The sequence below is a fragment of the Pongo pygmaeus genome, chromosome X (genome assembly GCF_028885625.2).
Source record: "Pongo pygmaeus isolate AG05252 chromosome X, NHGRI_mPonPyg2-v2.0_pri, whole genome shotgun sequence".
In the NCBI taxonomy this organism is placed as follows: domain Eukaryota; kingdom Metazoa; phylum Chordata; class Mammalia; order Primates; family Hominidae; genus Pongo; species Pongo pygmaeus.
Window position 1 is genome coordinate 13315429 of NC_072396.2, and position 26893 is coordinate 13342321.

Here is a 26893-nt window from a genome sequence, read left to right on the forward strand (position 1 = left end):
GATAAAAGGCTGAGACAGTGGGTCTGGTGGGGCAAAGAGAAAGCTTGCACCTGCCAGGTGAAGCATTATAGTCCCCCATCCTCCCCCCACCACCTTAGTTCTTGTGCATTTCCCATCAGTTTTCTTCCAAAGCATTTCAGATCTCACTGATTTGAATGGGACCTCTTCTTCTATTACCAATTTGGATCAGTAATTATTTATGTATGAGAAAACTATTGATTTTTACATATCGTTGCATAGCAGAGTGGTTTAATAAGGAGACATTTGGTTTTTACTGCCTGTGTGGGTATCCCTTGCTATGTGACTTGAGGCAAATCCAATATTTCTTCTGTTATAAATTCCAGTATTTGTAAAAAATGGGTAATAAGATCTCTATTTTATATAGTTTTAGTATTTAATGAGATAATACATATAAAGTCATTAAAACAGTGTCTGGCTCATAACAAACCCTCAATAAATGTCACTTATTACTGTATCTGGTTTTTGAGCTGCTCTATTGCACCATTGAGTTTTCAGCCCAATATATGTTAACCCTGATCATTATCTGCAGATGTCCCGGTGCCACACTCTACATCATCCAAATTCTCTCCAGGTGGACTAAGTAGCTTAAAGAACTTTAAACATAACTACCATATTTTGGCTCTACCTGCAAAATGTCCAATAATCAGTTAAGAAGGGAACAATTCTCTTGGGGCCCACACTTTGAGAAGCAAATGCAGCTGAACTTTTTTAGAGGTAAGTGAGTGAACCAACTGGTAGCTTTGCCACTGCTTAAAAACCAGCATCCTTTCCAGCTGGGTCTAAGACAGAATAAGGTAAATTTAGAGATGTCTCTAATATATCTATAGAACAGTGGTTCTCAACCCGGGGTGTTTTTGCCCCTTAGGGGATAATTTGCAATGTCTGGAGACATCTGTGATTGTCACAACTGGAAGGGGGCAGTGCTATTGGCATCTAGTGGGTATAGAGCAAGGGTGCTACCAAATATCCTACGGTGCAACAGAGAATTATCTGGTCAAAAATGTAAATAGTGCTGAGGGTGAGAAACCCTGCTATAAAAATGAAAGAAGTTTGGTCTACAGAGTTGTTTGGATTTAGACAAGACATTGCCCCAATAGTGGTGATAGAAATAAGAGGAACCCAGTGCTTTTGCAAAGCCCATATCTGGGGTGGCTTAAATAATCATGCTCCTCCCTCGTCCCCCGACCTGATTTTTGTAGTTGGAAACTCCAGGGCTGGCTGCCTGTAGTCTTTGTGACTACACTTCCTGCCACCCATCACTTCATCTCAGAAGACTCCAGATATAGGATCACTCCATGCCATCAAGAAAGGTATTTTAAACATTGGAACATATATAGATAATTTAAGTAGGTAGATGTATGTGCTGTTATAAGGAAGTGGGGAGGAGAGAAGAGGGAACCGAAATCATATGCACAAAATTTTTTTTTAGAATATAAATATAAAATTTGGTAGTCTAAAATGTCAATTCTTCAAAGATAAAGTTAGGCTTTCAGTAACGTTAGAAATGGTTTTCTGGAATATGTCTCCAGTCTACCTAGCTTTGAGGAAGTAAATACTGTAAATAGATGTTTCAAGCGCATTTTAAAGCAATGATCCCAGCATGTCTTTAAGCTACAGTATTGTGCTGTCTTTGAAATGTAAACTTTGGTGTCTTCTCTTTCTCTTAGTTGATGCTATTGGGCCCATCTCCAGCTGATCTTGGCACCTCTCATGCTCTGCTCTCTTCAACCAGACCTCTACATTCCATTTTGGAAGAAGACTAAAAATGGTAAGAACAGCTCAGAGAACCTTAAAAAGTGTTATCTGTAATCTTTGTGGAAACAACTGAAACCAGCTGGCAAGAGCAATACTGAAGAATCTGTACTTAGGTTATTTGCTGGGGGAAAGTGCTTCCTGATATTTCATAATTGGCATTAATGAAGAGGGCATTTCACAATTTCAGATTAATCAACGCTTGCTCTGTCCAACTTCCTGCAAGAATTAAATATGTGCTGTGGGGAGGAGGAGCAGATGTTTGAATTGGGGACATAGCTTCTATGGATCTCATTTCTTCAGCCTACATTTTTGGCTTTAAAGCCATAACAAATTGCTGAATTACTGAAGTTACTTTGTGCTTTTTCCAGCATATGGTGTTGTCTGAATGACTGTGTGGATAGAAGTGTGTGGGCAGGCTCATAGCAATAAAATACGGGAAATCCCCGGGCTTGAGTGCTGTCAAAGAAAACTAAATTTGGACAGTAGATAAAGATACTATCAGGACTATTGCAATTGGCAGAAAGAGACCTCAGTATAGAAAGGGGCTCAATTCCGAATAGAGCCAAAGACTGTAAAGATTTAGATTTCTGGCCAAGGAGTAGAGTGGGGGTCAGTGGATGGAAAATTACTAAGAGGAAACATCAAGGGTAAAAGGGATTCTGGCTAAACCGACCTGACAGGATTCTTGCTGAAGACAGGCCAGGGTGATCAGACCTCACCTGGGGATGGTGGGAGATGAGGAATTTGATCAGATACTGAGGGTGATCACATACCAAGAGGAGTGGATTATCAATAAAATGACTTAGCAGGATTCCTGCTTAAACTGGGCAATGCAAAGATGGACATGAAGCCAAAGGCTGAAGCCGAGGGGTGTAGTGGAGCCTGATTAAGTTGAATTAAGGAGAGTCTTTGTCAGCGCTGGCTCTCCCAGTCACTAGTTGGGGGGGCCTTGTGCCTGTCATCAAAGTCCTCTGAAACTCAATTTCTTTGACTACGAAATAGGCATTAGAATCCTTCCCCAGTTGCCTTCCAGGACCACTGTGAGGCTCAAATAATAGATTATCTTTCAAGTCCTTTGCAAGTGGTATGATGCAAGTGTGAGTTACTAGGTATGCCAAAACTTAGTCGGAAAAAGATGTCAAGGGCCTTTTTCTGAAATTATTTTGTCACTTAAATCAGACACATTCTAGATCCGAATGTTGACTCCTAGGCTCATTCTGTGTCAAAGTTCTAATGAAGTATTAACCATGGGGCTACTGTTACAAAGGAAACAACTGCTTACGGTTTCATTTCCTAGAAACCCAGATGTCTATTTTAATGCAAACCTATGCCCACATCTGTCTTTGCCCCTTGAGGGGTGGCATAATGGGAATGATAGTAATACAGAGAGCTCACATTTCTTGACCACTCAAGTATCATGCTGAGGGCTAGATACACATGATTCTATTTTGGCCTCAAAGTAGCCCTGTAAGGTAGAGATAAAGAAACTTGGGCTTTGAGAGGTTAAGGAGCTTGGGTGGCTCTGAAAGCTGTACTGAAGACTCTTCTGTTCTTCCTAGACCAAGCCCAGAACACACACAATAAAGGTGAAGTTGGATATGATGGCTTCCTACTCAAGTACAAAGGGGAAATAGTATATCTTTTCTAAGAAAAGACGTGAAAATAATTTTCAATATAAGAAATTCAAAAGGCAAAAAAGCATAGGGAAAATATTCAACTGTATTAAGTCATATGTCAGATCCTTTGATCTAGAGATTACACTTTTAGAAACTCTTAAAGAAGTGACCATGAGACTGGATAAAAAAAAGTGGCACATATACACCATGGAATACTACGCAGCCATAAAAAGGAATGAAATCATGTCCTTTGCAGGGACACTGATGAAGCTGGAAGCCATTATCCTCAGCAAACTAACACAGGAAAAAAACCAAACACCGCATGTTCTCACTTATAACTGGGAGCTGAACAATGAGAACACATGGACACAGGGAGGGGAACAACACTCACTGAGGCCTGTAGGGGGAGGGCGGGGCAGGAGAGAGCATTAGGGAAAAAAGCTGATGCATGCTGGGCTTAATACCTAGGTGATGGGTTGATCTGTGCAGCAAACCACCATGGCACACGTTTAACTATGTAACAAACCTGCACATCCTGCACATGTACCTCAGAACTTAAAAAAACAAACAATAAAATAATTAAAAAAAAAAAAAAGAAGTGATCATGGACATGGAAAACTATTTACCAAGATAGTCAGTGCAGCCAGGCAAAAAAAAAAAAAAAAAAATCATGTCTTGTGTTGGGAAGGGGTGAATTAATTGTAGTTGACTCATTAAATGGAATATTATGTAATCATCAAATCATGTTTTTTAAAATAATACTGAATGACCTAAGAAAGCACTCATGGTATAATGTTAAATGAAAAAAGCAAGCTAGAAATGGATAAGTACCGTGTATTCCTGATGTTTTTACTGCACCTGCTAGACAAATACTAGATGCTTACTCAATGTTGGATAATCTGTGATGATGGTTTACATAAACACATGTGTTGCATATTCTAATTTCATTCAACATCCCTACTTTATAACCATTTTACAGTTGGCAAATCAGAGGCTCATGAGGTCAAGTGATTTATGAAAGTCAGAGAGCTCTTACATGACAGAACAAGGATTTAAAACCAAATTTTTGTACTGATAAAGCCTTGGCTAATACTAGAATGCTTCTCACCACATGAAATAGATGTAGGGATGGGAAATTACCATTAGAAGGGACCATCTCCCAAAATGTCAATAGTAGTTCAGCAAATTTAAAAGTAAAAACATTATTCTGCTCTTAACCTGTAGGAAATTTCTTTATGGCTAAAAAAAGGTTATTAAGTAATCCATTTATTAAATTAATACAATCTGATTATTTAAAAATTTGGAACGCTGTACTAAAATTAAAAATCATTACAGATTAACCAGCCAGTACCTTTGTACCCCAAGAATAAATAATGTATATCCCCAAAACTCACCAAAGTTTAGGGCTGGGGTTGGCAAACTATGGCCCATGGGCTATATCCCACCTGCTGTACAGCTCATGAGCTAAGGGTTTTTTTTTTAATTGTTGTTTTTAAAAGATTGAAAAATATCAAAGCAAAATTACTGTTTTATGACATGTAAAAGTTACATTCAATTCAAGTTTCAGTGTTTACAAATGGTTTTATTGTTTGAGTATTTGTTTACATATTGTTGATAAGTGCTTTTGCACTACGATGGCAAACTATTCAAGGAGTTGAGTAGTGTGACAGAGAACCTGATGGCCTGCAAAGATTAAACCATTTACTAACTGGCCCTTTACAGAAAAAGTATGTCAGTCCGGGGCTTATAGAAAACAAGGGGATAAGGTATAAGGTCAAATAAGTCTGAGAGCCCTATGGTCTTTGGTGACTGTTGTGATGCATAATAGCTGTTGAGTTCCTAATTTATGTAAGACAACTTTATATCCTTTTATTCTTTTAGTTTGAAAACTAAGTCTGTCGGGCTAAAATGATAGGAAGTAAATGATAACTCTCTCCTTTTTTTTAAAAAAAGCAAGTGGTTTACATCCTTGTACTTAAACGTTTTGGTGACATAATGAAACTGATATTCATGGTATTTGTACTTTACAGAGATTAAACTAAAATTAAAAATATTTCAAAATTCACAAATAGGGGATATTTGTTAATAATCTATTTGGGAAATTCCTAGCAGAGGCTCAGTCTATAAAATGAATACTGTTTCAGCAACTTCCCTTATTCACAGTGCTTGGTTATTCTCTAGGGAGACATACACAACACATCTCTAGTTACCAAACAATTCAGTGTGATATAAACATGGCAAAAAGTCAATGAATTTGAGGTCAAAGGTTTCCAGCAATTGCCCCCCATTGCTTACTTCTTCCATGCCCTTTCTCAGTTTTCTTCAGCCAGGCAGCCATCCCCTCTGGTTTCTCCCAGACCCCCGCTGCAGGCTCCCCGCCATCACAGAAAGCCCCTCGCTCACCCATCTTGGCTCAAGCAACTCTTTGTCTTAGAAATGCAGATCCCAACATTTCCATTTAAACTCAGGCAACTTGGCTTTTTTCTGCTCTGTGATCTTGAAAGTTGCTTGGAGGAACAGCTGAGTGCATGGGGCTGTTGTTCTCTCAGGGCTGACATGTTGTAGCCCAGGGGGTGCCCAGGGACCTTTCTGACTGGTTTAGTTGGGTAAAAGAGTAGAGTCAGGAGAGCAGGAAATACTTTCTTAACTCACTATAAAAATACAAGCGTTCCCCAGGCCTCAAATAGTCTCATCTCAAGATAAATTTCCTTTTGCCAAGAATTCTGCTGAAAATAATCCATTGTAGCCAGATAATAGCTATGCAAAGAATATATAATAGACTGGGAAGGGCATGCATGCCAATTCAATACAGAAAGGTGAGGGTTTCTTTTGCTGGGGTGTAGTGGGTGGGGGAATTCCTTATTGCAATCACACTCTACTTCTCCATCCAGAAAACTCTCCAACCCTCTTGGAGGACTCTCCATTTTCTCCTCTTTCTCCCCCTTGTGTACCTACCTAGACCATCTGCTCCCATATGTCCTGCCTGACTTCCTGTTCCAGTTACCTATCACTGCGTAAGAGATCACCTCAAAATGCAATGGCTTCAAACAACAACAATCATATACTGCTTTCTATCATGGGTCCAGGAGTTGACTGGACTCATTAGGCAGCTCTCCCACAGGGTTTCTCTTGGGGTGGCAGTCAGGCGGTGACTGCGACTGGAATCACCTGAAGACTCACTCTCCAGGTCTGATGCCTGGGCTAGGAGACTCAATAGCTAGGTGCCGAAGCAGCTGCAGCTCCTCAAGTGTCTCTGTCTCCATGTGGTCTCTCTAATATGGTGGTTGTCGTATAGCCAGGCTTCTTACAAGGGTGATGACTCCGGACCCCAAAGCAAGTGGGTGAGAGAAAGGGAGAGAGGGAGAAACAGGGAGAGAGAGAGAGTGTGTGTGTGTGTGTGCCAGTACGTGCGAGGTGAAAGCTGTATTGCCTGTGAACTACCCACCATGTCTTTCATCCTCTTGACAGGAAACCTCCTAGAAATGTTTGCTGTCTCCAAATCCCTCTCCTTATGTTCTTCCAAGAACTTTGAAGTCATATTTTATGTAGCTACTCCTTCAAAACATATCTGATGTTCGACCAGTTCTTACCCCCTCCAGCACTGCTACCTGGGACTTCTGCTTGAATGACTGTAACAGCCTCTCGACTAGTCTCCCTGCTTTCACCCTTGCCCCTCACTGTCTATTCTCAACACAGCAGCCACCAGCATCCTTCTCAAATGTAAGTCAGACCAACTGATTGTCAGCTCAAAAATTTGCAATGCATCTGCATTCCACCCAGAGCAGAGACCGCCATCCATGGAACGGTAGTAGAGAAAGCCCAACACGCTTAGGGACACTCCCTCTCTGACTTCATCTCCTATTGTTCTCCTACACCCCCTGCTTCAGCAATATTGGCCCGTTGCCATTTTTGTGACTATTCTAGCATGTTTTCACCTTGGGGCCTTTGCTCTAGGCTAATTCATCTGTCTGGAATGCATTTCCCCTGGACGTCTGTATGGATGACTTTCTCCTTTCCTTGAGGTCTTTGTTTAGATATCAACTTCTTAATGATGCCTATCCAAGCTGCCCTATTTATCATCACAGTCCTACCCCACATTCCTGATCCTTTTCACTCTGCCCTGTTTTCTTTTTCAGTAACACTTATCACTTGACATGCAATATCATTTCTGACAGTTATATATTTTTGTGCTTATTATTTAGAGAACATAAGCTATAGTCGAGTGGAAATCTTTTCTATTTTGTCCACTGATGTCCCAAACACCTAGAAGAGTACCTGGCATGTTGCAGGCATCAATAAATGCTTGTTGAATTTTTCCTTTTTCACAATTTCCTTCTACGTTGTTACAATGAGATCTTATTTCCTCTGTAATTTGATTTTAAAAGTTTTAATAAAAAACAATACATATTATTTATGATAAAAAGTCAAAGAGTAGAGAAGGGTATAACATAAAAATAGAAGTCCCCCTCTCCCCAGGGAAGGTCCCTTTATACCACTGCCCAGAAGAAATTGCTATTAAAGGTTTCTTGTGTATTCTTTCCTACTTTTCTCTGCAAATACAAATATATGCATATATATTTATCATAAAGGCATTATATGCTATATGTTATTTCAATGCTGCTTTAAAAATCCCCTTTATTTTTTGTAACTTAGTAGTAGATCATGCATAGCTTTTTATGTCAATACCCACAGCTCTACCACATTCTTTTTAAGGGACATTTGATATTTTACTATTGGTAGTTTCCCATTTTTAACCATTCTCTCAAATCGATGGATTGTCATGTAATTCTTCCTATTCTTACTATTTCAGAGAGCTGAATCAAACTAGCAAAATAGTTTTATCTAAAGACATATAAGGCCGGGCGTAGTGGCTCTTGCCTGTAATCCCAGCACTTTGGGAGGCCAAGGCAGGCAGACCACCTGAAGTCAGGAGTTTGAGACCAGCCTGGCCAACATGGTGAAACCCTGTCTCTGCTAAAAATACAAAAATTAGCTGGGAGTGGTGGCGGGTGTCTGTAATCCCAGATACTCAGGAGGCTGAGGCAGGAGAATCACTTGAACCGGGTAGGCAGAGGTTGCAGTGATCCAAGATCCGGCCAGTGTACTCCAGCCTGGGCGACAGAGTGAGACTCTGTCTCAAAATAAATAAATAAATAAATAATAAAGACATATAATGCTTACTTTAAAGAAAAACAAAACAAAACATGTACTAGTTACTTTTTTCCTCCCTCTATGGAATTCTTAGAAGGTTTATGGTGGTTTGAAGCTTTGCATGGACCATTTTGAAACAGCAGCAGCCTGAGGTTCCAGGGGGTTATGAAGGCTCCCAGCTGAGGACAGACCCTGGCAGATAAGTTTCAGGGGGCTCTACACCAACCACTAGAGGCATAGAACAAGCACAATAGAAAAGGACCATTAAGGTCAGTTAGCCAAACTCCAGAGTTTGCAGATGAGAAAGTCAAGGTTCAGGATAATTCAGTTGGTAGCCCTGTAGCAGACAGAGAGACTGAAAACAAATCTGACTTTCAGTTCACATGGTGCTAACCCCTAGAATAAATAAACACGAGGAGAAATCAGACTAATCCCAGTCTTCTTCTAACTTGTCACAAGACACAAACCACTTACCTTCACTTCCTCATTTTTTCCATCTAATAGTTCCCAGTTATATACATGTCCTTCTCTCTCCTCTGATTGCAACCAGACATCTCTTACAAGTTTACAAAGTTTTGAAGATAAAAATGCTATTTGGAAAGCGTGAAGTTAAAAACAGCTTGGTAAATGTTTTTTTTTCCTGTTAGTAATCCGATCTCTACAACTGTAAATATTATGGTAGCAATCTAATACAGATCTAAAATCAGTAAAATTCAATCTTGAATATGGGCTTCAGTCCTGCCATCAAAATAATGCATCCAGGTGGATAGGTTTTGCCACCTTGAAGAGTTGTTTATTCAAACTTTTGTTTGAAGAGTGGGAAAGCAGTGTTACCTTTAGGCCTGATTTAGCCCTTGCCCCACAATCTATTGTTTTTTCTCACCATAGATTTCCCTGACAGCAGAGAGAGAGTTCTGTCCTCAAGAGATACACACAGCTTCTGATGATAGACCAGCAGAGGTATTTGGTTCCTAATTGAGCAGGAATGGTGTTTGACTCATCATCATTTCCCTACTTTGTCTAACACAGTACCTTGCACAGAGCAGATTCTCAATGTTTGTTGAATGACTGCGTGAGCATATAATTCATTATGGAGACAAAGCTCAATGAGCCTTTAAATTTCGAAATTCACAAACTGCCCTAATGTAACATTGCTGGATGATATGGTTTAGCTGTGTCCCCACCTAAATCTCACCTTGAATTGTAGCTCCCATAATCCCCACGTGTTGTGGGAGGGACCCAGTGGGAGGTAATTGAATCATGGGGGCAGGTTTTTCCCATGCTGTTCTCATGATAGTGGATAAGTCTCATGAGATCTGATGGTTTCATAAACGGCAGTTCCCCTGCACATGCTCTCTTGCCTGACGTAACTTTGCTCCTCCTTCACCTTCCACCATGATTGTGAGGCCTCCTCAGTCATGTGGAACTGTGAGTCCATTAAATCTCTTTTTCTTTATAAATTACCCAAACTCGGATATGTCTTTATTAGCAGCGTGAGAACAGACTAATACAGTGGACATTGGATGCAATTCATTTAAAAAATCATCTTAAAAATATCTTTCTTTTTTCTCCCTCAAGTTGGTCCCACTCAAAACATAAACACACCATTTTTTTTTTTTTTTTTTTTTTTGAGACAGAGTCTTGCTCTGTCACCCAGGCAGACATGTCACCCATGCAGTGGCATGATCTCGGCTTACTGCAACCTCTGCCTCCCGAGTTCAAGCAATTTTCCTGCATCAGCCTCCTGAGTAGCTGGGATTACAGGTGCATGCCACCATGCCCGGCTAATTTTGTATTTTTAGTAGAAACGGGGTTTCACCATGTTGGCCATGCTGGTCTCAAACTCCTGACCTCAGGTGATCCTCCCGCCTTGGCCTCCCAAAGTGCTGAGATTTCACGTGTGAGCCAGTGTGCCCAGCCACCATTTTTTAATACTTGTAAATTTTTCCTATAAAAACAAACCAATTTCTCTATGCCCCAAAACCCCTAAGTAGCACAAAATAGAAACATTAGAGTACCAAGAATACTTGAACTGAAAAGGAAATTAATCAAAATGCAGACACACATTATACCAAGTGCATTTGCTGTAGCTGTGTAAGGCAACTTGAATAGAATTGGTCAACAATGAGTCTGAATCTTGGTTTGAAATTGCCTGTCTGATCTCTGCTTCCTCATCAGTAAAATGAGAATATTTATATGGCCTTTCAATTTCAGTGCGAGGGATCAATGATGTAATATAAACATCAAGTCTGCCTTAGAACCTGGCACACCATAAGTAATAAAAGGCAGCCATTATTTTAAAAAATACACAAATCATGGTCTGATGGCTGTCCAATATAAATTCTGTATTTTCCATTTTAACTAAAGAGATGATTTATTGAGAAAATAGAAACACCTGTGTGTATGAACTCACCCATTCCCATTTTTACAATAATTAGTTTGCTAATTGAGCATCCAAATTTACCCAGTGTATTTGCATGTGTAATTAGCTATGATTCATTACCAAAGCCAGACCTATCATGGTATACTATGCTATTTTACAAATCAAATTACTAAAAGATGCATGTCTTTAGGCAATCATTACAAAGAAAAAAAAATGGAAGCAAAACAAAATAACATAGATTATTTGTATCAGATGGACAAAACAGACCTGGCTTGATGCTGAACCCTTAAATCTCAAAATAACGATAGTTGAAGCTAAGGTTCCAGCTTAAGTCTGAAGCAGGTAGTTTCCAATGGCTTGAAAGGAGAAATTTCTACACTGAAGGAAATTTCCATTGGAATAAAGGAATATTTCACACTTTTAAGTCATCTTCTCTAGATGGTCTTTTAGGTATACTTTCTCTTTAAATAACAGATTTAGAAACACTTTGTTCATTTGTTTAGAATTAATTCCATTCACAAGTTTAACACAGCCTAAGGTCTGGTCTAGACCAGGGGTCTGCCAACTATGACCTCTGGGCTAAATCTGTCCCATCACCTGCTTTTTTTTTTTTTTTTCAACCTGTGAGCTAAGAATGGGTTTTACTATTCTAATAAATAGTGAGTTCATTTTTCTCCCTCACCTGCTCGATCAGAGCCCAGCTTTCTCATTGCAGTTAATCTTCCTTCTGGCATGGATCTTGGAATGCAAACTTGCTGGGATCTCTCAATTCCAGGCTTCCCGTTCAGCCAGTGTGGAGAGCCGAGAGATGTTTTGTTTGGCATAAAGCATTCCAAGGGTCAGTGGGCTTGGGCTCAACTATTGAGCATAGGACAAGGGCAGCCCCATCCTGACTGTGACTCTTCCCACAAGAGATAAACGAGCTCTGTGCTTTCACTGGCGTTTCAGGTTCAAAGGGACAGAGCGTCTGAGAAAAAGGATTATGAAAGAGTCCGTCTGCAGCTCCACTTCCCATGCCCTTCCAATGATACCATCCTCGTTTCTTCTGTGGCATGCTCCCCACTTCAATCCTTCCTTCAGAGGCCCCAAACCCTCCTGGTCTCTCCTTGTCACCTTGTGAAAAATGTGATCTTCAGGGAAAAAAACCTTACTATTTATACTAGTATAATGTGAATCTTCTATGGGATTTTAAGAAAGTTCAAAGCCTTGGTTTACTCAGCAAATATTTAGCTTGCACTCACTATGTGGCGGGCATCCTAATGATGGAGTATATGTAAAGACAAAAAAGGTTTCTGGACCTCAAAGTGTTCTCCATCTATAGGGGCAGATGACTGAGTTGACATCTCGAGAAGTAGAATAGCAGAGTGGCTAAGAATGCCAGCTCTGTCTCAATCACCTAGGTCTCACCTCAGCATTAATTTCACTTTCCTAATTGTAAATGAGCATATCTCTTAGAATTGGGATAAGCATTAAATAATATAGACTTGGAATGAATTTGCTTAGAACTAATTCCATGCACAAGTTTATCACAGCCTAAGGTTTGGTCTAGACCAGGGGTCTGCCAAGTATGACCTGTGGGCTAAATCTGTCCCACTACCTGTTGTTGTTGTTGTTGTTGTTGTTGTTTTTTAATGACCTGTGAGCTAAGAATGGGTTTTACTATTCCAATTAGTTACATTCTAAACGGTTATTTAAGTACCTCCATAATATCCTCAATTTTGCCTAAAATATTTACCATCTGGCCCTTTACAGAATAAGTTTGCTGACTTGTTGGTCTGGACTAATGTTATCTAATAAAACTTCCTGCAATGATGAAAATGTTCTCTATCTGTACCCTTGAATACAGCAGCCACTAGCCTAATGTGGCTTTTTGAGACCTTGAAATATAGTTAGTGTGACTAAGAGATTGAATTTTAATTAATTTAAATTTATGGAGCCACATGTGACTATGGCATTAGAGCAGCTCTAGACAGTCTGAAGTCTAAAGACTCTATGCTTTGTCAGTGCTCCCCTCTCTCAATTGAATCAACTACCCTGAGGCTGCATGAGTCAAGGGGAAGGCCACACTCTTCAATCAGATTTTTTGCCCTGGACTGGCTTTCATTGTCTACTAGAAAATGCTTAATGGGAAGTGCTTAGAAAATGTACATGGGCGTACACTTAATTAATCTAAGTTGCTACTTTGTCTGTATCCATTAAATCTGCTTTATTTTGGGGTAAACTATAGTAGAAGTTGGCTTTTTCAACCCTGCAAAGCCTTAAAATTCAGGATGTCTTACTCAATGTAAAGTGTAGAGTTGCAGCCAGAGCAAAACTGTATTTCCTTCTAGCTCTGCTTGCAGAATGGCTAACTTCAGTCCTATTTCATTTCTCTTGTAAGACTGCTAAAAACAGTAAGAAGCCACCAACATCATTATGAATATTGCCAAATCATTTCGCCTAAGAGTAAAGTCACAGTTGGCATGTGTTCTGCCCTCCAAGATAGCATAGGTGACAGTTTTATCAGATATCTTGTGATGGCATAATATGGGCCACCCAGCTTTCCAGCCTCTGATATCTGAGTCTTCCCAATAGCCTGATGACATCCACATCACATATTTTAGGTTCGCTCATGGACAGTAACTTATTTCCAAATTCTATACTGGTTAAAATTAGGTTTGCATTTGTGCAATAGAAAATCCAATTGACATTGGCTTAGCATAACAATTTTTTGATTTCTCATAAACTCTTGGCAGTCAGCAGTTCCGAGCCATTATTTCTGCTCTGCTCTCTGAGGTCATATAAGGAAGGATCTGGATGCTCTGGGTCATCTACGTCATCTACCTGGTTGCTGTACCATCCCTAGCTCATTTTTCTCATGTGCATTGCCCAAGATGGCTGGCTACAACATCCACATTACAAGAAGCCAGGTGGAAGCAGACAGGAGAAAGGGGAACTGCCCCACTGTTTAAGGACATGTCCCGGAAACTGTACACCTCACTTCCTCCCAAATTTCATTGGGTATCACTTAGTCATATAACCACACTTAGCTGCAAGTGTGTCTGGGAGATACAATTATTTTTCAGAGTGGTATATGCCCAACTACAAATGGAGGTTCTGTCATTATGAGATGACAGAAAGGCAGAAAACATGTTGAGAGATGTGTAGCAATCTCTGGACTCTATGGGGATAAAAAAGAATTGAGAGTATCAAAATTCAGGATCAAAATCAAAATTAAGGATAAAAAAAATCAATAACTATCACCTGGAATAAGAACAACGTACAGTTCAGCTACACATATACAAGTGGCAGCATCTTGTCTGGAAGGAACTAATGGTCTTTCTACATTGTATTTTACATATGTATTTTTTTTTCTCCCTTCCACAGGATTTTGAGCTCCTTAAGGGCAGAGACTTTGTGTCTCCTGCTCCTAGTAGGCATCCAACACGTATCTGTCAAATGAAAGAATGAATATGAGTCAGTAGATACATATTAGAATTCTAATATCCACTGGCTGGGTCCTTGGTGTGTCCCATATTGTTGTTTCTGTGTCCATCATTCTTTTGCAGGGTATCTTCTACTGGGCACAGAACCTGCCTCAGAGGGGCATATGGGTAATGAACTACCAAGAGAGGACTAGAACCCAGTTCTTCCAACCCTCCACCCAGAGTGCTTTTCACAACCTCACGTGTAATAAGTGCAGTAGGAGATGAGAGGAGGGGTGATTACTTCTGTCTGCTTTGATCCCAGAAGGTTTTTTGAAGAAAGTGTTTTTGAATGAGATATTATGAAAACAGAGCTTCTTAAACCTTTTCCCCCAAGGAATCCCTGGGCAGACAGAAGAGACAGAAATCTGACCTCTGCTTAGTCTGGGAGTATAGACTGAAGGAACCTACTCCAAGGAGAAATTTTTCTCATTTTTCTTTACTTCACGATTCATTTATGCAGGCATTCATTCTTTCATTCATGTATCTCACAAACATAACGAGGTCCTAATTAAGTGCCGGGTATTGTTTTACATGAGACCACAAGAGGCCCTACCCTCTTGCAGCTTACATTCTTGTACAGAATAGACATCATACGAATAAGCAACATGAATCATCAAGATAATTTCTGACTGTGGTAAGGGCTATGACCGAAATCAAACAGGGTAGTCAGTTACAGAGTGCATATACCTCTCTGTGCCTCAGTTGACTCATCTGTAAAATGGAGATAATAATAGAGGTCTAGGCTAGGCATGTTGGCTCATGCCTGTAATCCCAGCACTTTGGGAGGCCGAGGTGGGTGGTTCATTTGGGGTCAGGCATTCCAGACCAGGCTAACCAACATGGTGAAACCCCGTCTCTACTAAAAATACAAAAATTAGCCAGGCCTGGTGGCGCATACCTGTAATCCCAGCTACTTGGAAGGCTGAGGCAGGAGAATCGCTTGAACCCGGGAGGTGGAGGTTGCAGTGAACCAAGATTATGCCATTGCACTCCAGCCTGGGCAATAAGAGCGAAACTCAGTCTCAAATAATAATAATAATAATAATAATAATAATAATAATAATAATAGTAGTCTATAATTCCAAAACCCAAAACTGAAAGCTTTGTCCTAACTCAGTTGATTGCAAACATAATATGATCTGAATGCATTTGGAGGTAGATCTTGACCTGAACTGAAGTTATTTATTCTTTTTAATAAATAATAAATGAGTTATTTCTTTTTAATAAATAATAAACTGAGTTTATTCTTTTTAATAAATAATAAACTGAGTTATTTATTCTTTTTAATAAATAATAAATAACTGAGTTATTTATTCTTTTTTTTTTAAATAATTCCACTTAGAGTGGACAATCCTATATGTCACTGCAGAAATTTTGTGTGTTTGATTATGGAATGCTGCCCCAGGCCTCAATAGGTATTACAAAATTGAGGGTACATGTAGTGTATTACCTTCTAAAATTTGAAAAATTCTGAATTCCAAAACACATGTAGCACCAAAGGTTTTGGATAAGGGATTGAAGACCTGTAGTATCCATTATTGTGAGGATTAAATGAATGAATATATGGAAAACACTTACAATGATGCCTGGCATATGGTAAGTGCTACGTAAGTTAACTACTATTACTATTATCACTATTCTTACATGAGAAGATATTTAGATAAGTTGGCCAGGGAAAGCCTCTCTGAGGATGTGTCACTTGAATAGGCAACTAAGGGGTGGTAATGACCGGGCTGTGGGAAGAGGAGCAGAAAGATGATTTCAGGAAGAGGAAACAGCAAGTGCCAAGACTGTGGTGGTTTACAAGGCTGGCTTGAATGCAGAACAGAAAACAGACCAGATGGCTGATATGTGGTAAAGGAGGGGAAAGATGGCTCAAGGTCAGAGAGGTAGGCTGAAGTCAGAACACCCTTGATATAAGCAATGGTAAAGACTTTGGATTTCATTTAAAGTGTAATAGGAAGACATTATAGTTGATCTGATTCAGGTTTATAAAGAACGCTCTGATGCTGTTTGATGAATGAATTATAGAGGAGAAGGGGGAACAGGGAGAACAATTTGGAGTCTAGTATAGTGGTCCAGATGAGACCTAATGACTAATTGGAGTTGGGAGGTGGTAATAGTCAAAGAGAAAAGTGGACAGGTGCGAGAAAAAAATTTAGAAATAAGTGGGGGGTGGGGGAGGTTTTCTGATTAATTTGCATTCTAATTTATAATATGTCAGTGTGTAGAGGCTAAAAATTTCACAATCATTATCTCAGGTGTGTTAAGGCCAGTGGTGTGCTGGACCCCACTTGAAATTGGCCATGGAGGGAATATTTACACTATAGAAATTGACAAATGCTACAAATCAAGACAACAAATCAGGGAAAGCTTATTGTTAAACGTTTATCATCACACCACTGGTGAAGGTGACTTTATTTTTCTACAACTAAACTTCCTTCATTTTACAGCCTCCATTTTCCCTGATCACGAAAACACTTAAACTAGGCACATCCTCGGAAACGCAGTATGAGGACTGCTGTCTCAATCACTTCATGTTTTTAACTCAATTCAGCGATCCTCCCACTTCTTCCCAGGATCTCATTTAGGTACATGGGAATGGGATGGGAAGAGGGACCTGGTTCATGATTGTCATTTATCCATCTCGGCCCCCTCTGAAGTACAACTCCCCTCTCTGCTTTACAATATCACTCTGGGCAGCATTACCAATTGCCTCGTGATAGTGGGATCTATGAACCCATTATGTCTTTGGACAAAAGCATAGCCAGGGGTTGGGTCCAGGGCCTGGGATCCTATAACCATACAAATCCTATTCAGGGACTATAAAATCCTATTATCAGGGACCATAGCCATCCCCTTATCTTGGACTCAACTCCTCCTCCCTGAGTAGTGAACATTTTTCCTAAATCTCTGAGAAAGACTGGTGCTCTAGAAAGATGTACCATATTTTATTTAAGGGCTTCCTGTACCCACTGGCATATTGCCATATATTCTGTGGTATCTGAGTGCTCCTTTTGAGAAACATAGCCTTAAAGGATAAATAGAAATCTGGTGGGTGAAAATGGTAAGGAAGAGGACTTCTAACGGAGGGACTTGCAAGTCAGGGAACTTGGGTTTATCGACTAGTGAGGCTAGCAGAGGAATTCAATCAGGTAAGCCAGACAAGTAGACAGGGGACAAATTATGGAAGACTTTGGATGCCATGTTAAAAAGCTTCAGCTCATACTGTAAAAAATAAAATAAAATAAGAAGGTTGGGTGCAGTGGCTCATGACTGTAATTTCAGCACTTTGGGAGGCTGAGGTGGGATGATCGCTTGAGCCTGGGAAACAATTTCAAGGAGTTCAGAGCAAGAAACTGACTGATTAAGGTTTGGGAAGCTTGATAGATAGGGTGGACTGGGAAAGTGAGAGAGGAGGCTTTGGAGTGGACCAAGGATAGAGGGGTCTCAGCTGATATTATGTCAGCTAAAACCGCAAAGCAAGGAGGATGTTAAGAACAATGAAGGAGGTCAGCTGGACTCTCAATGGTTTTAATGATAGGGAGGAAAAGATAGGGTGTGACAAGAAGAAGAGACAATTTTGTACCTCTAACTTCAACAAACTTTAGACCTGAAAAAGCCCTTCTGAACCATCTTGCATTGGAGAAAAAACATTGCTTATTTACCTCCAATTAGAGGAATTAAGGGAAGTAGGCTTTTTTTTTCTTTTGAGACAGGGTCTTGCTCTGTCACCCTGGCTGGGGTACAGTGGTGTGATCACGGCTCACTGCAACCTCAAACTCTTGGGCTTAAGAGATCCTCCCAACTCAACCTCCCGAGTAGCTGAACTACAGGTGTGTGCCACCATGCCCAGCTAATTTTTTATTTTCTGTAGAGAGAGGGTCTCACGCTATGTTGCCCAGGCTAGTCTTGAACTCTGGCCTCAAGTGATCCGCCTGCCTTGTCCTCCCAAAGCGTTGGTATTAGAGGCATGAGCCACCACATCTGGTGGAAGTAGGCATTTGGTTTCTTAGATAACAACATGATTGGTTGATTCAGTCACTTGGGAAGATAAAAGCATTAACTGAGCTAGATCCCTATGGTAGAGACACAGGCTGGACCACTCCATGCATAAGTACTAAACTAAAACCAGTGTTCTGGAGTAGACATTGCTAGAAATCCTGAAACTTGAGAGCAAGTCCACGGTTAAAGCATTCTGTAAGGCAGAGCCAGTTGAAGGTAATAAAGTGATTTTTAAAGCTCTTCTGCACTTCCCATATTCCCTTTTAGGGCCTTTCTCCCTAGGGTCCCAAGTGTCTGTCATGCTAAACCTGGATGCACAAGAATCATCTTTATGGGTAGGTTCCCATATGTCCCAGTTTGCCTGACAGACTCTTGGTTTATGCCTATAGTCTTGGTGTAATTATTAACAGCCCCACTTCATTCTTGTAAGTATACTAATGGATCAATTATATGGTTCCTCTGATTGTGCATCGCCCAGGCAGTGCCCTGACTCTACTACTGCCTCCTCTCCAAATGTATGTAATGTAAACCCAATGTGTAGGGAAAATGCTCATCCTAAAATCCCCTCGGAGGGGATAATTTGCAAGATTATTTCCAAAAACAATCCAAGACAAGAGCCAGATTATAGAATGTCAGTGCCAGAATGGCAGGAATGTATGTTTTATAATCAAATGCCACTTACTAGTGGGTAACCTTGGGCTAATCAGTTAATATTGCTGAGCGGTGTCTTCATTTGTAAAACGGGAATCTTAGAATATTCTGAGACTCAAATATTATGAAAGACTCATGTAATGTGTACCAGGTCAGGTATAGCAGGTCGACATAAATTGCACTAAAGTCTTCATGTGTTATTTTTCATGGGTGTATCCATATTCTAACATTTCTTCACCCTCCAAATTCCAGACTTTGGCAGTGAATCTATGGCTCTGCAATTTTAGTGTTCCATGTAACAACGAATAGGAAAATGCTGCTTCTACCCCCTTGAAAGCTATTTTGCTAAAGAGCTAAGATGCTAAAAGCTAAATATGTAACTAAATAATTGCAAATCTCAGTAACTGACAAATACAGTCATGGGGTTGGGGATGCTGCTTAGACAGTTGAAAATAAGACCTGAATTGTTTATTTTTAAAATGTTGCAAAAGAGAGGCAGCAAATGGGAATTTTTAATTCTGATTCTTGGTATGTTTTAGAACAATGATTTGTTCTTTCTTATACTTTCAGGTGTTTCCAATGTGGACACTGAAGAGACAAATTCTTATCCTTTTTAACATAATCCTAATTTCCAAACTCCTTGGGGCTAGATGGTTTCCTAAAACTCTGCCCTGTGATGTCACTCTGGATGTTCCAAAGAACCATGTGATCGTGGACTGCACAGACAAGCATTTGACAGAAATTCCTGGAGGTATTCCCACGAACACCACGAACCTCACCCTCACCATTAACCACATACCAGACATCTCCCCAGCGTCCTTTCACAGACTGGACCATCTGGTAGAGATCGATTTCAGATGCAACTGTGTACCTATTCCACTGGGGTCAAAAAACAACATGTGCATCAAGAGGCTGCAGATTAAACCCAGAAGCTTTAGTGGACTCGCTTATTTAAAATCCCTTTACCTGGATGGAAACCAGCTTCTAGAGATACCGCAGGGCCTTCCGCCTAGCTTACAGCTTCTCAGCCTTGAGGCCAACAACATCTTTTCCATCAGAAAAGAGAATCTAACAGAACTGGCCAACATAGAAATACTCTACCTAGGCCAAAACTGTTATTATCGAAATCCTTGTTATGTTTCATATTCAATAGAAAAAGATGCCTTCCTAAACTTGACAAAGTTAAAAGTGCTCTCCCTGAAAGATAACAATGTCACAACCGTCCCTACTGTTTTGCCATCTACTTTAACAGAACTATATCTCTACAACAACATGATTGCAAAAATCCAAGAAGATGATTTTAATAACCTCAACCAATTACAAATTCTTGACCTAAGTGGAAATTGCCCTCGTTGTTATAATGCCCCATTTCCTTGTACGCCGTGTAAAAATAATTCTCCCCTACAGATCCCTGTAAATGCTTTTGATGCGCTGACAGAATTAAAAGTTTTACGTCTACACAGTAACTCTCTTCAGCATGTGCCCCCAAGATGGTTTAAGAACATGAACAAACTCCAGGAACTAGATCTGTCCCAAAACTTCTTGGCCAAAGAAATTGGGGATGCTAAATTTCTGCATTTTCTCCCCAACCTCATCCAATTGGATCTGTCTTTCAATTTTGAACTTCAGGTCTATCGTGCATCTATGAATCTATCACAAGCATTTTCTTCACTGAAAAGCCTGAAAATTCTGCGGATCAGAGGATATGTCTTTAAAGAGTTGAAAAGCTTTAACCTCTCGCCATTACATAATCTTCAAAATCTTGAAGTTCTTGATCTTGGCACTAACTTTATAAAAATTGCTAACCTCAGCATGTTTAAACAATTTAAAAGATTGAAAGTCATAGATCTTTCAGTGAATAAAATATCACCTTCAGGAGATCCAAGTGAAGTTGGCTTCTGCTCAAATGCCAGAACTTCTGTAGAAAGTTATGAACCCCAGGTCCTGGAACAATTACATTATTTCAGATATGATAAGTATGCAAGGAGTTGCAGGTTCAAAAACAAAGAGGCTTCTTTCATGTCTGTTAATGAAAGCTGCTACAAGTATGGGCAGACCTTGGATCTAAGTAAAAATAGTATATTTTTTGTCAAGTCCTCTGATTTTCAGCATCTTTCTTTCCTCAAATGCCTGAACTTGTCAGGAAATCTCATTAGCCAAACTCTTAATGGCAGTGAATTCCAACCTTTAGCAGAGCTGAGATATTTGGACTTCTCCAACAACCGGCTTGATTTACTCCATTCAACAGCATTTGAAGAGCTTCACAAACTGGAAGTTCTGGATATAAGCAGTAATAGCCATTATTTTCAATCAGAAGGAATTACTCATATGCTAAACTTTACCAAGAACCTAAAGGTTCTGCAGAAACTGATGATGAACGACAATGACATCTCTTCCTCCACCAGCAGGACCATGGAGAGTGAGTCTCTTAGAACTCTGGAATTCAGAGGAAATCACTTAGATGTTTTATGGAGAGATGGTGATAACAGATACTTACAATTATTCAAGAATCTGCTAAAATTAGAGGAATTAGACATCTCTAAAAATTCCCTAAGTTTCTTGCCTTCTGGAGTTTTTGATGGTATGCCTCCAAATCTAAAGAATCTCTCTTTGGCCAAAAATGGGCTCAAATCTTTCATTTGGAGGAAACTCCAGTGTCTAAAGAACCTGGAAACTTTGGACCTCAGCCACAACCAACTGACCACTGTCCCTGAGAGATTATCCAACTGTTCCAGAAGCCTCAAGAATCTGATTCTTAAGAATAATCAAATCAGGAGTCTGACGAAGTATTTTCTACAAGATGCCTTCCAGTTGCGATATCTGGATCTCAGCTCAAATAAAATCCAGATGATCCAAAAGACCAGCTTCCCAGAAAATGTCCTCAACAATCTGAAGATGTTGCTTTTGCATCATAATCGGTTTCTGTGCACCTGTGATGCTGTGTGGTTTGTCTGGTGGGTTAACCATACGGAGGTGACTATTCCTTACCTGGCCACAGATGTGACTTGTGTGGGGCCAGGAGCACACAAGGGCCAGAGTGTGGTCTCCCTGGATCTGTATACCTGTGAGTTAGATCTGACTAACCTGATTCTGTTCTCACTTTCCATATCTGTATCTCTCTTTCTCATGGTGATGATGACAGCAAGTCACCTCTATTTCTGGGATGTGTGGTATATTTACCATTTCTGTAAGGCCAAGATAAAGGGGTATCAGCGTCTAATATCACCAGACTGTTGCTATGATGCTTTTATTGTGTATGACACTAAAGACCCAGCTGTGACAGAGTGGGTTTTGGCTGAGCTGGTGGCCAAACTGGAAGACCCAAGAGAGAAACATTTTAATTTATGTCTCGAGGAAAGGGACTGGTTACCAGGGCAGCCAGTTCTGGAAAACCTTTCCCAGAGCATACAGCTTAGCAAAAAGACAGTGTTTGTGATGACAGACAAGTATGCAAAGACTGAAAACTTTAAGATAGCATTTTACTTGTCCCATCAGAGGCTCATGGATGAAAAAGTTGATGTGATTATCTTGATATTTCTTGAGAAGCCCTTTCAGAAGTCCAAGTTCCTCCAGCTCCGGAAAAGGCTCTGTGGGAGTTCTGTCCTTGAGTGGCCAACAAACCCGCAAGCTCACCCATACTTCTGGCAGTGTCTAAAGAACGCCCTGGCCACGGACAATCATGTGGCCTATAGTCAGGTGTTCAAGGAAATGGTCTAGCCCTTCTTTGCAAAACACAACTGCCTAGCTTACCAAGGAGAGGCCTGGCTGTTTAAATTGTTTTCATATATATCACACCAAAAGCGTGTTTTGAAATTCTTCAAGAAATGAGATTGCCCATATTTCAGGCGAGTCACCAACGTCTGTCACAGGAGTTGGAAAGATGGGGTTTACATAATGCATCAAGTCTTCTTTCTTATCTCTCTGTGTCTCTATTTGCACTTGAGTCTCTCACCTCAGCTCTTGTAAAACAGTGGCAAGTAAAAAACATGGGGCTCTGATTCTCCTGTAATTGTGATGATTAAATATACACACAATCATGACATTGAGAAGAACTGCATTTCTACCCTTAAAAAGTACTGGTACATACAGAAATAGGGTTAAAAAAAAAAAGCTCAAGCTCCCTCTGTATGAGACCAAAATGTACTAGAGTTAGTTTAGTGAAATAAAAAACCAGTCAACTGGCCGGGCATGGTGGCTCATGCTTGTAATCCCAGCACTTTGGGAGGCCAAGGCGGGTGGATCAAGAGGTCAGGAGTTTGAGACCAGTCTGGCCAACGTGGTGAAACCCCGTCTCTACTAAAAATACAAAAATTAGCTGGGTGTGGTGGCAGGTGCCTGTAATCCCAGCTACTTGGGAGGCTGAGGCAGAAGAATCGCTTGAACCCAGGAGGTGGAGGTGTCAGTAAGCCGAGATCACGCCACTGCAATGCAGCCTGGGCCACAGAGCTAGACTGTCTCAAAAAAACAAAAAAACAAAAAACAAAAAACAAAAACACAAAAAAACCCAGTCAGCTTCTTAACCAATTGCTTCCGTGTCATCCAGGGCCCCGTTCTGTGCAGATCGAGTGTGGGCACCACACAGGTGGTTGCTGCTTCAGTGCTTCCTGCTCTTTTCCCTTGGGCCTGCTCCTGGGTTCCATGGGGAAACAGTGAGAAAGAAAGACACATCCTTACCATAAATGGATATGGTCCACCTACAAATAGAAAAATATTTAAATGATCTGCCTTTATACAAAGTGATATTCTCTACCTTTGATAATTTACCTGCTTAAATGTTTTTATCTGCACTGCAAAGTACTGTATCCAAAGTAAAATTTCCTCATCCAATATCTTTCAAACTGTTTTGTTAACTAATGCCGTATATTTGTAAGTATCTGCACACTTGATACAGCAACGTTAGATGGTTTTGATGGTAAACCCTAAAGGAGGACTCCAAGAGTGTGTATTTATTTATAGTTTTATCAGAGATGACAATTATTTGAATGCCAATTATATGGATTCCTTTCACTTTTTGCTGGAGGGTGGGAGAAGAAACCAAAGTTTATAGACCTTCACATTGAGAAAGCTTCAGTTTTGAACTTCAGCTATCAGATTCAAAAACAACAGAAAGAACCAAGACATTCTTAAGATGCCTGTACTTTCAACTGGGTATAAATTCATGAGTTCAAAGATTGAAACCTGACCAATTTGCTTTATTTCATGGAAGAAGTGATCTACAAAGGTGTTTGTGCCATTTGGAAAACAGCATGCATGTGTTCAAGCCTTAGATTGGAGATGTCGTATTTTCCTCATATGTGGCAATGCCAAAGGCTTTACTTTACCTGTGAGTACACACTATATGAATTCTTTCCAAAGGACATTTAATCAATAAGGGTCACAAATTCCCAAATCAATCTCTGGAATAAATAGAGAGGTAATTAAATTGCTGGAGTCAACTATTTCACAACTTCTGTAAGCTTTATTGTGTTTCATAGTTTCCGTTCTTCTTCCGTGAGATCAAGGATAATGGCATTAAAAAATCAGCTTTTGGTCATTATAAATTGTCTTCTATTAAAACACATATACACATAAAATCACTTGAAGACAATTTAAACATCTTCTGAAATGGATCAAGAGGAAGGGAAACTGAAAATAATGCAACTCAGAAACCACAGAGTATTTTGACATGAGGTTAAGTACAGTGGTTTGTTGTAGGAAAATAACAGCACACCAACAGATGGTTTTTATCTGAATTCTTTGGTAATCTTGACATGTCATTCTTCTAACTTTCTGAGGGCCCTCAGTGCAGTTTTGTAGGACTGGAGCTGTTCACAGACGGTCCCCACAAAGCTCTGAACGTGGGGCTTCTCTGCTGACTGGCCTCTGGTTGGCTCCGCCCCAGAAGGAACTCCCAGATTCTCCATGAATTCCGCTTCCACCATCAAGCCTTGGTCCAAGCCCCTTTCAACCTTGACTTGGCCAGGGAGTGTCCTTTCTCTTCAGATAGATACTACACCTTAGCAAGACTTGGCATTTTTAGAATCCAAGCCAAGGGAGGCACTTGGCAGGGCAAATGTTATGGATGAGAAAAAGGCCAAACAAGTGTCTGCAGTTTGTAGAGGAGAGAGAGGATGAGTCTGATTGTAGCCCTGACCCTGAGTCAGGATGTCTCGGCCCCATTTGCAGGTCTACTTCCAGCTCCATCTGTCTGGATACTCTTTTAGGTCCAGATCATCTCTTACATGTGGCCAAGGAATATAGAGTATGCAAGGGGATGTAGCAACCTGAGAGTGTGAGTAACTTGTGCCCATCTCCAGGGAAGCTGTGATGGGGATAGCAAGGACACACACTCTTCTTATTTATAATGCCTTTCCCCCTCCCAGGAGACATGCTTTCTATTTACTTCCTCCTTCTCATCCTAACTCGGGTGAACAAGAGGACCAGGTTGCACATCCTGCTAGTTATTTATGGCCCAATTTTAACGTGGGGGTGGAGTTGAGGTTGGAATTGTTCCTCCGCCTCTGCTGCACATGCTCAGTAAGCAGGAACACTGTTCATGGGAAAGGCTTAGTCAGAGACAGTGGGAGCACATCCCTCCTTGGAGCTTTGGGTCGCTGTGCTCCAGAAGCAGTTAGTTATAGCACACACTGCTCCTGGCATCTACTGGAAGGTGAAGTCCTTGACTCTAAGAAAGATTGGGAATGATTTGTACCCTCCAAAGTCCAATAGCTATGTCGGAGGGAAACGATCAAAGAACATGATTGAGGAGACTCAAACAGAGATGTGCTTCAGACAACACCAAGAGAGAAAATTAATCCATTTCACCAAGTTAACAATGTACTGAAGGCGAACAAGAGACCAACCCACCTGCCAACCAACGCTATGAAGAAGGAGGGTTGATCAGTCTGGCTAACATGGTGAAACCCCATCTCTACTAAATATACAAAATTAGCTGGGCGTGGTGGCACACTCCTGTAATCCCAACTACTCGGGAGGCTGAGGCAGGAGAATCGCTTGAACCCGGGAGGCAGAGGTTGCAGTGAGCTAGGATCAAGCCACCACTGCACTCCAGCCTGGGCGAGAGAGTGAGACTTGGTCTCCAAAAAAAAAAGGAGGGTTAAAAAGAGAATAAGTCCCAAACTTCATAAGATGGTGTGGAAAGGGCCCTGGTGACATAGGGGCCACCCATGCCAGTGAGAATGAAATCACAACAGGGCAGTTTCACACTGTTTCAGGTTTTTTTTTCTTCTTCTTCTTCTTTCCCTCCTTTCTTCTTTTGCCTCCCTCTCCCTCTCAGTTTCCTTTTTGGCTCTAGACACCCACAGCAAGTGTCAAGCAATGTACAAGAATGAAAAGAAGACAGCCGTTGTTGCAGGTGGATGCTTCTGTTTGGAAGGTGTGGTTTTGTGTGCACTTTTGGTTGGAAACCTATGTCTCTCTCACACACATGTCCCCCACCTGCTTCAGTGAGCATGATCTTCTAAAATTGGCTCCGTGGAATCTTCCCTAGGTGACACTGGCTGGACTCTCTGCCACATTCAAATTCATTCTTTCTACTTATCTCAACTTTCAAGCACTAATTCAGTCTTTAAGATTCCCCTAATCTCAGGTTGTAATTCATTTCTAACATGTTTGTCATGACGTCAGATGTTGCATGTCTTCATATGTTTATCACTGCCCCCTCTTGGGGATTTATATTAATTAAACATTTTGGAAAAGCTCAGACTTAAAATGACTGAGAAGGTTCGTGTTACAGTGTCTCACACTGAACACTCACTAAAAATAGTCTGGTAAAATCCAGAAGGAAATGGGAAGTCCTGGGGGCCTCATGGCAGTTTTCAGACATCCCTAGAGCAAAGATGAGC

At 40.6% G+C, this 26893-nt stretch overlaps 1 protein-coding gene across 2 annotated transcripts; it reads left to right on the forward strand.

The window, feature by feature from the left end:
* Positions 1-1143: 1143 nt before the first annotated feature.
* On the forward strand, positions 1144-25118 carry TLR7 (toll like receptor 7). 2 transcript variants are annotated; one of them, XM_054470735.1, is made up of 3 exons: positions 1144-1331; positions 1689-1789; positions 19620-25118. In XM_054470735.1, the coding sequence occupies exons 2-3, from the start codon at positions 1787-1789 to the stop codon at positions 22764-22766; spliced, it is 3150 nt and encodes a 1049-aa protein (XP_054326710.1). In that variant the 5' UTR covers positions 1144-1331; positions 1689-1786; the 3' UTR covers positions 22767-25118. The 2 variants fall into 2 exon arrangements, with proteins under 2 accessions (XP_054326710.1, XP_054326711.1); XM_054470736.1 differs by lacking the exons at positions 1144-1331; positions 1689-1789 and adding an exon at positions 16941-16984.
* Positions 25119-26893: the final 1775 nt, after the last annotated feature.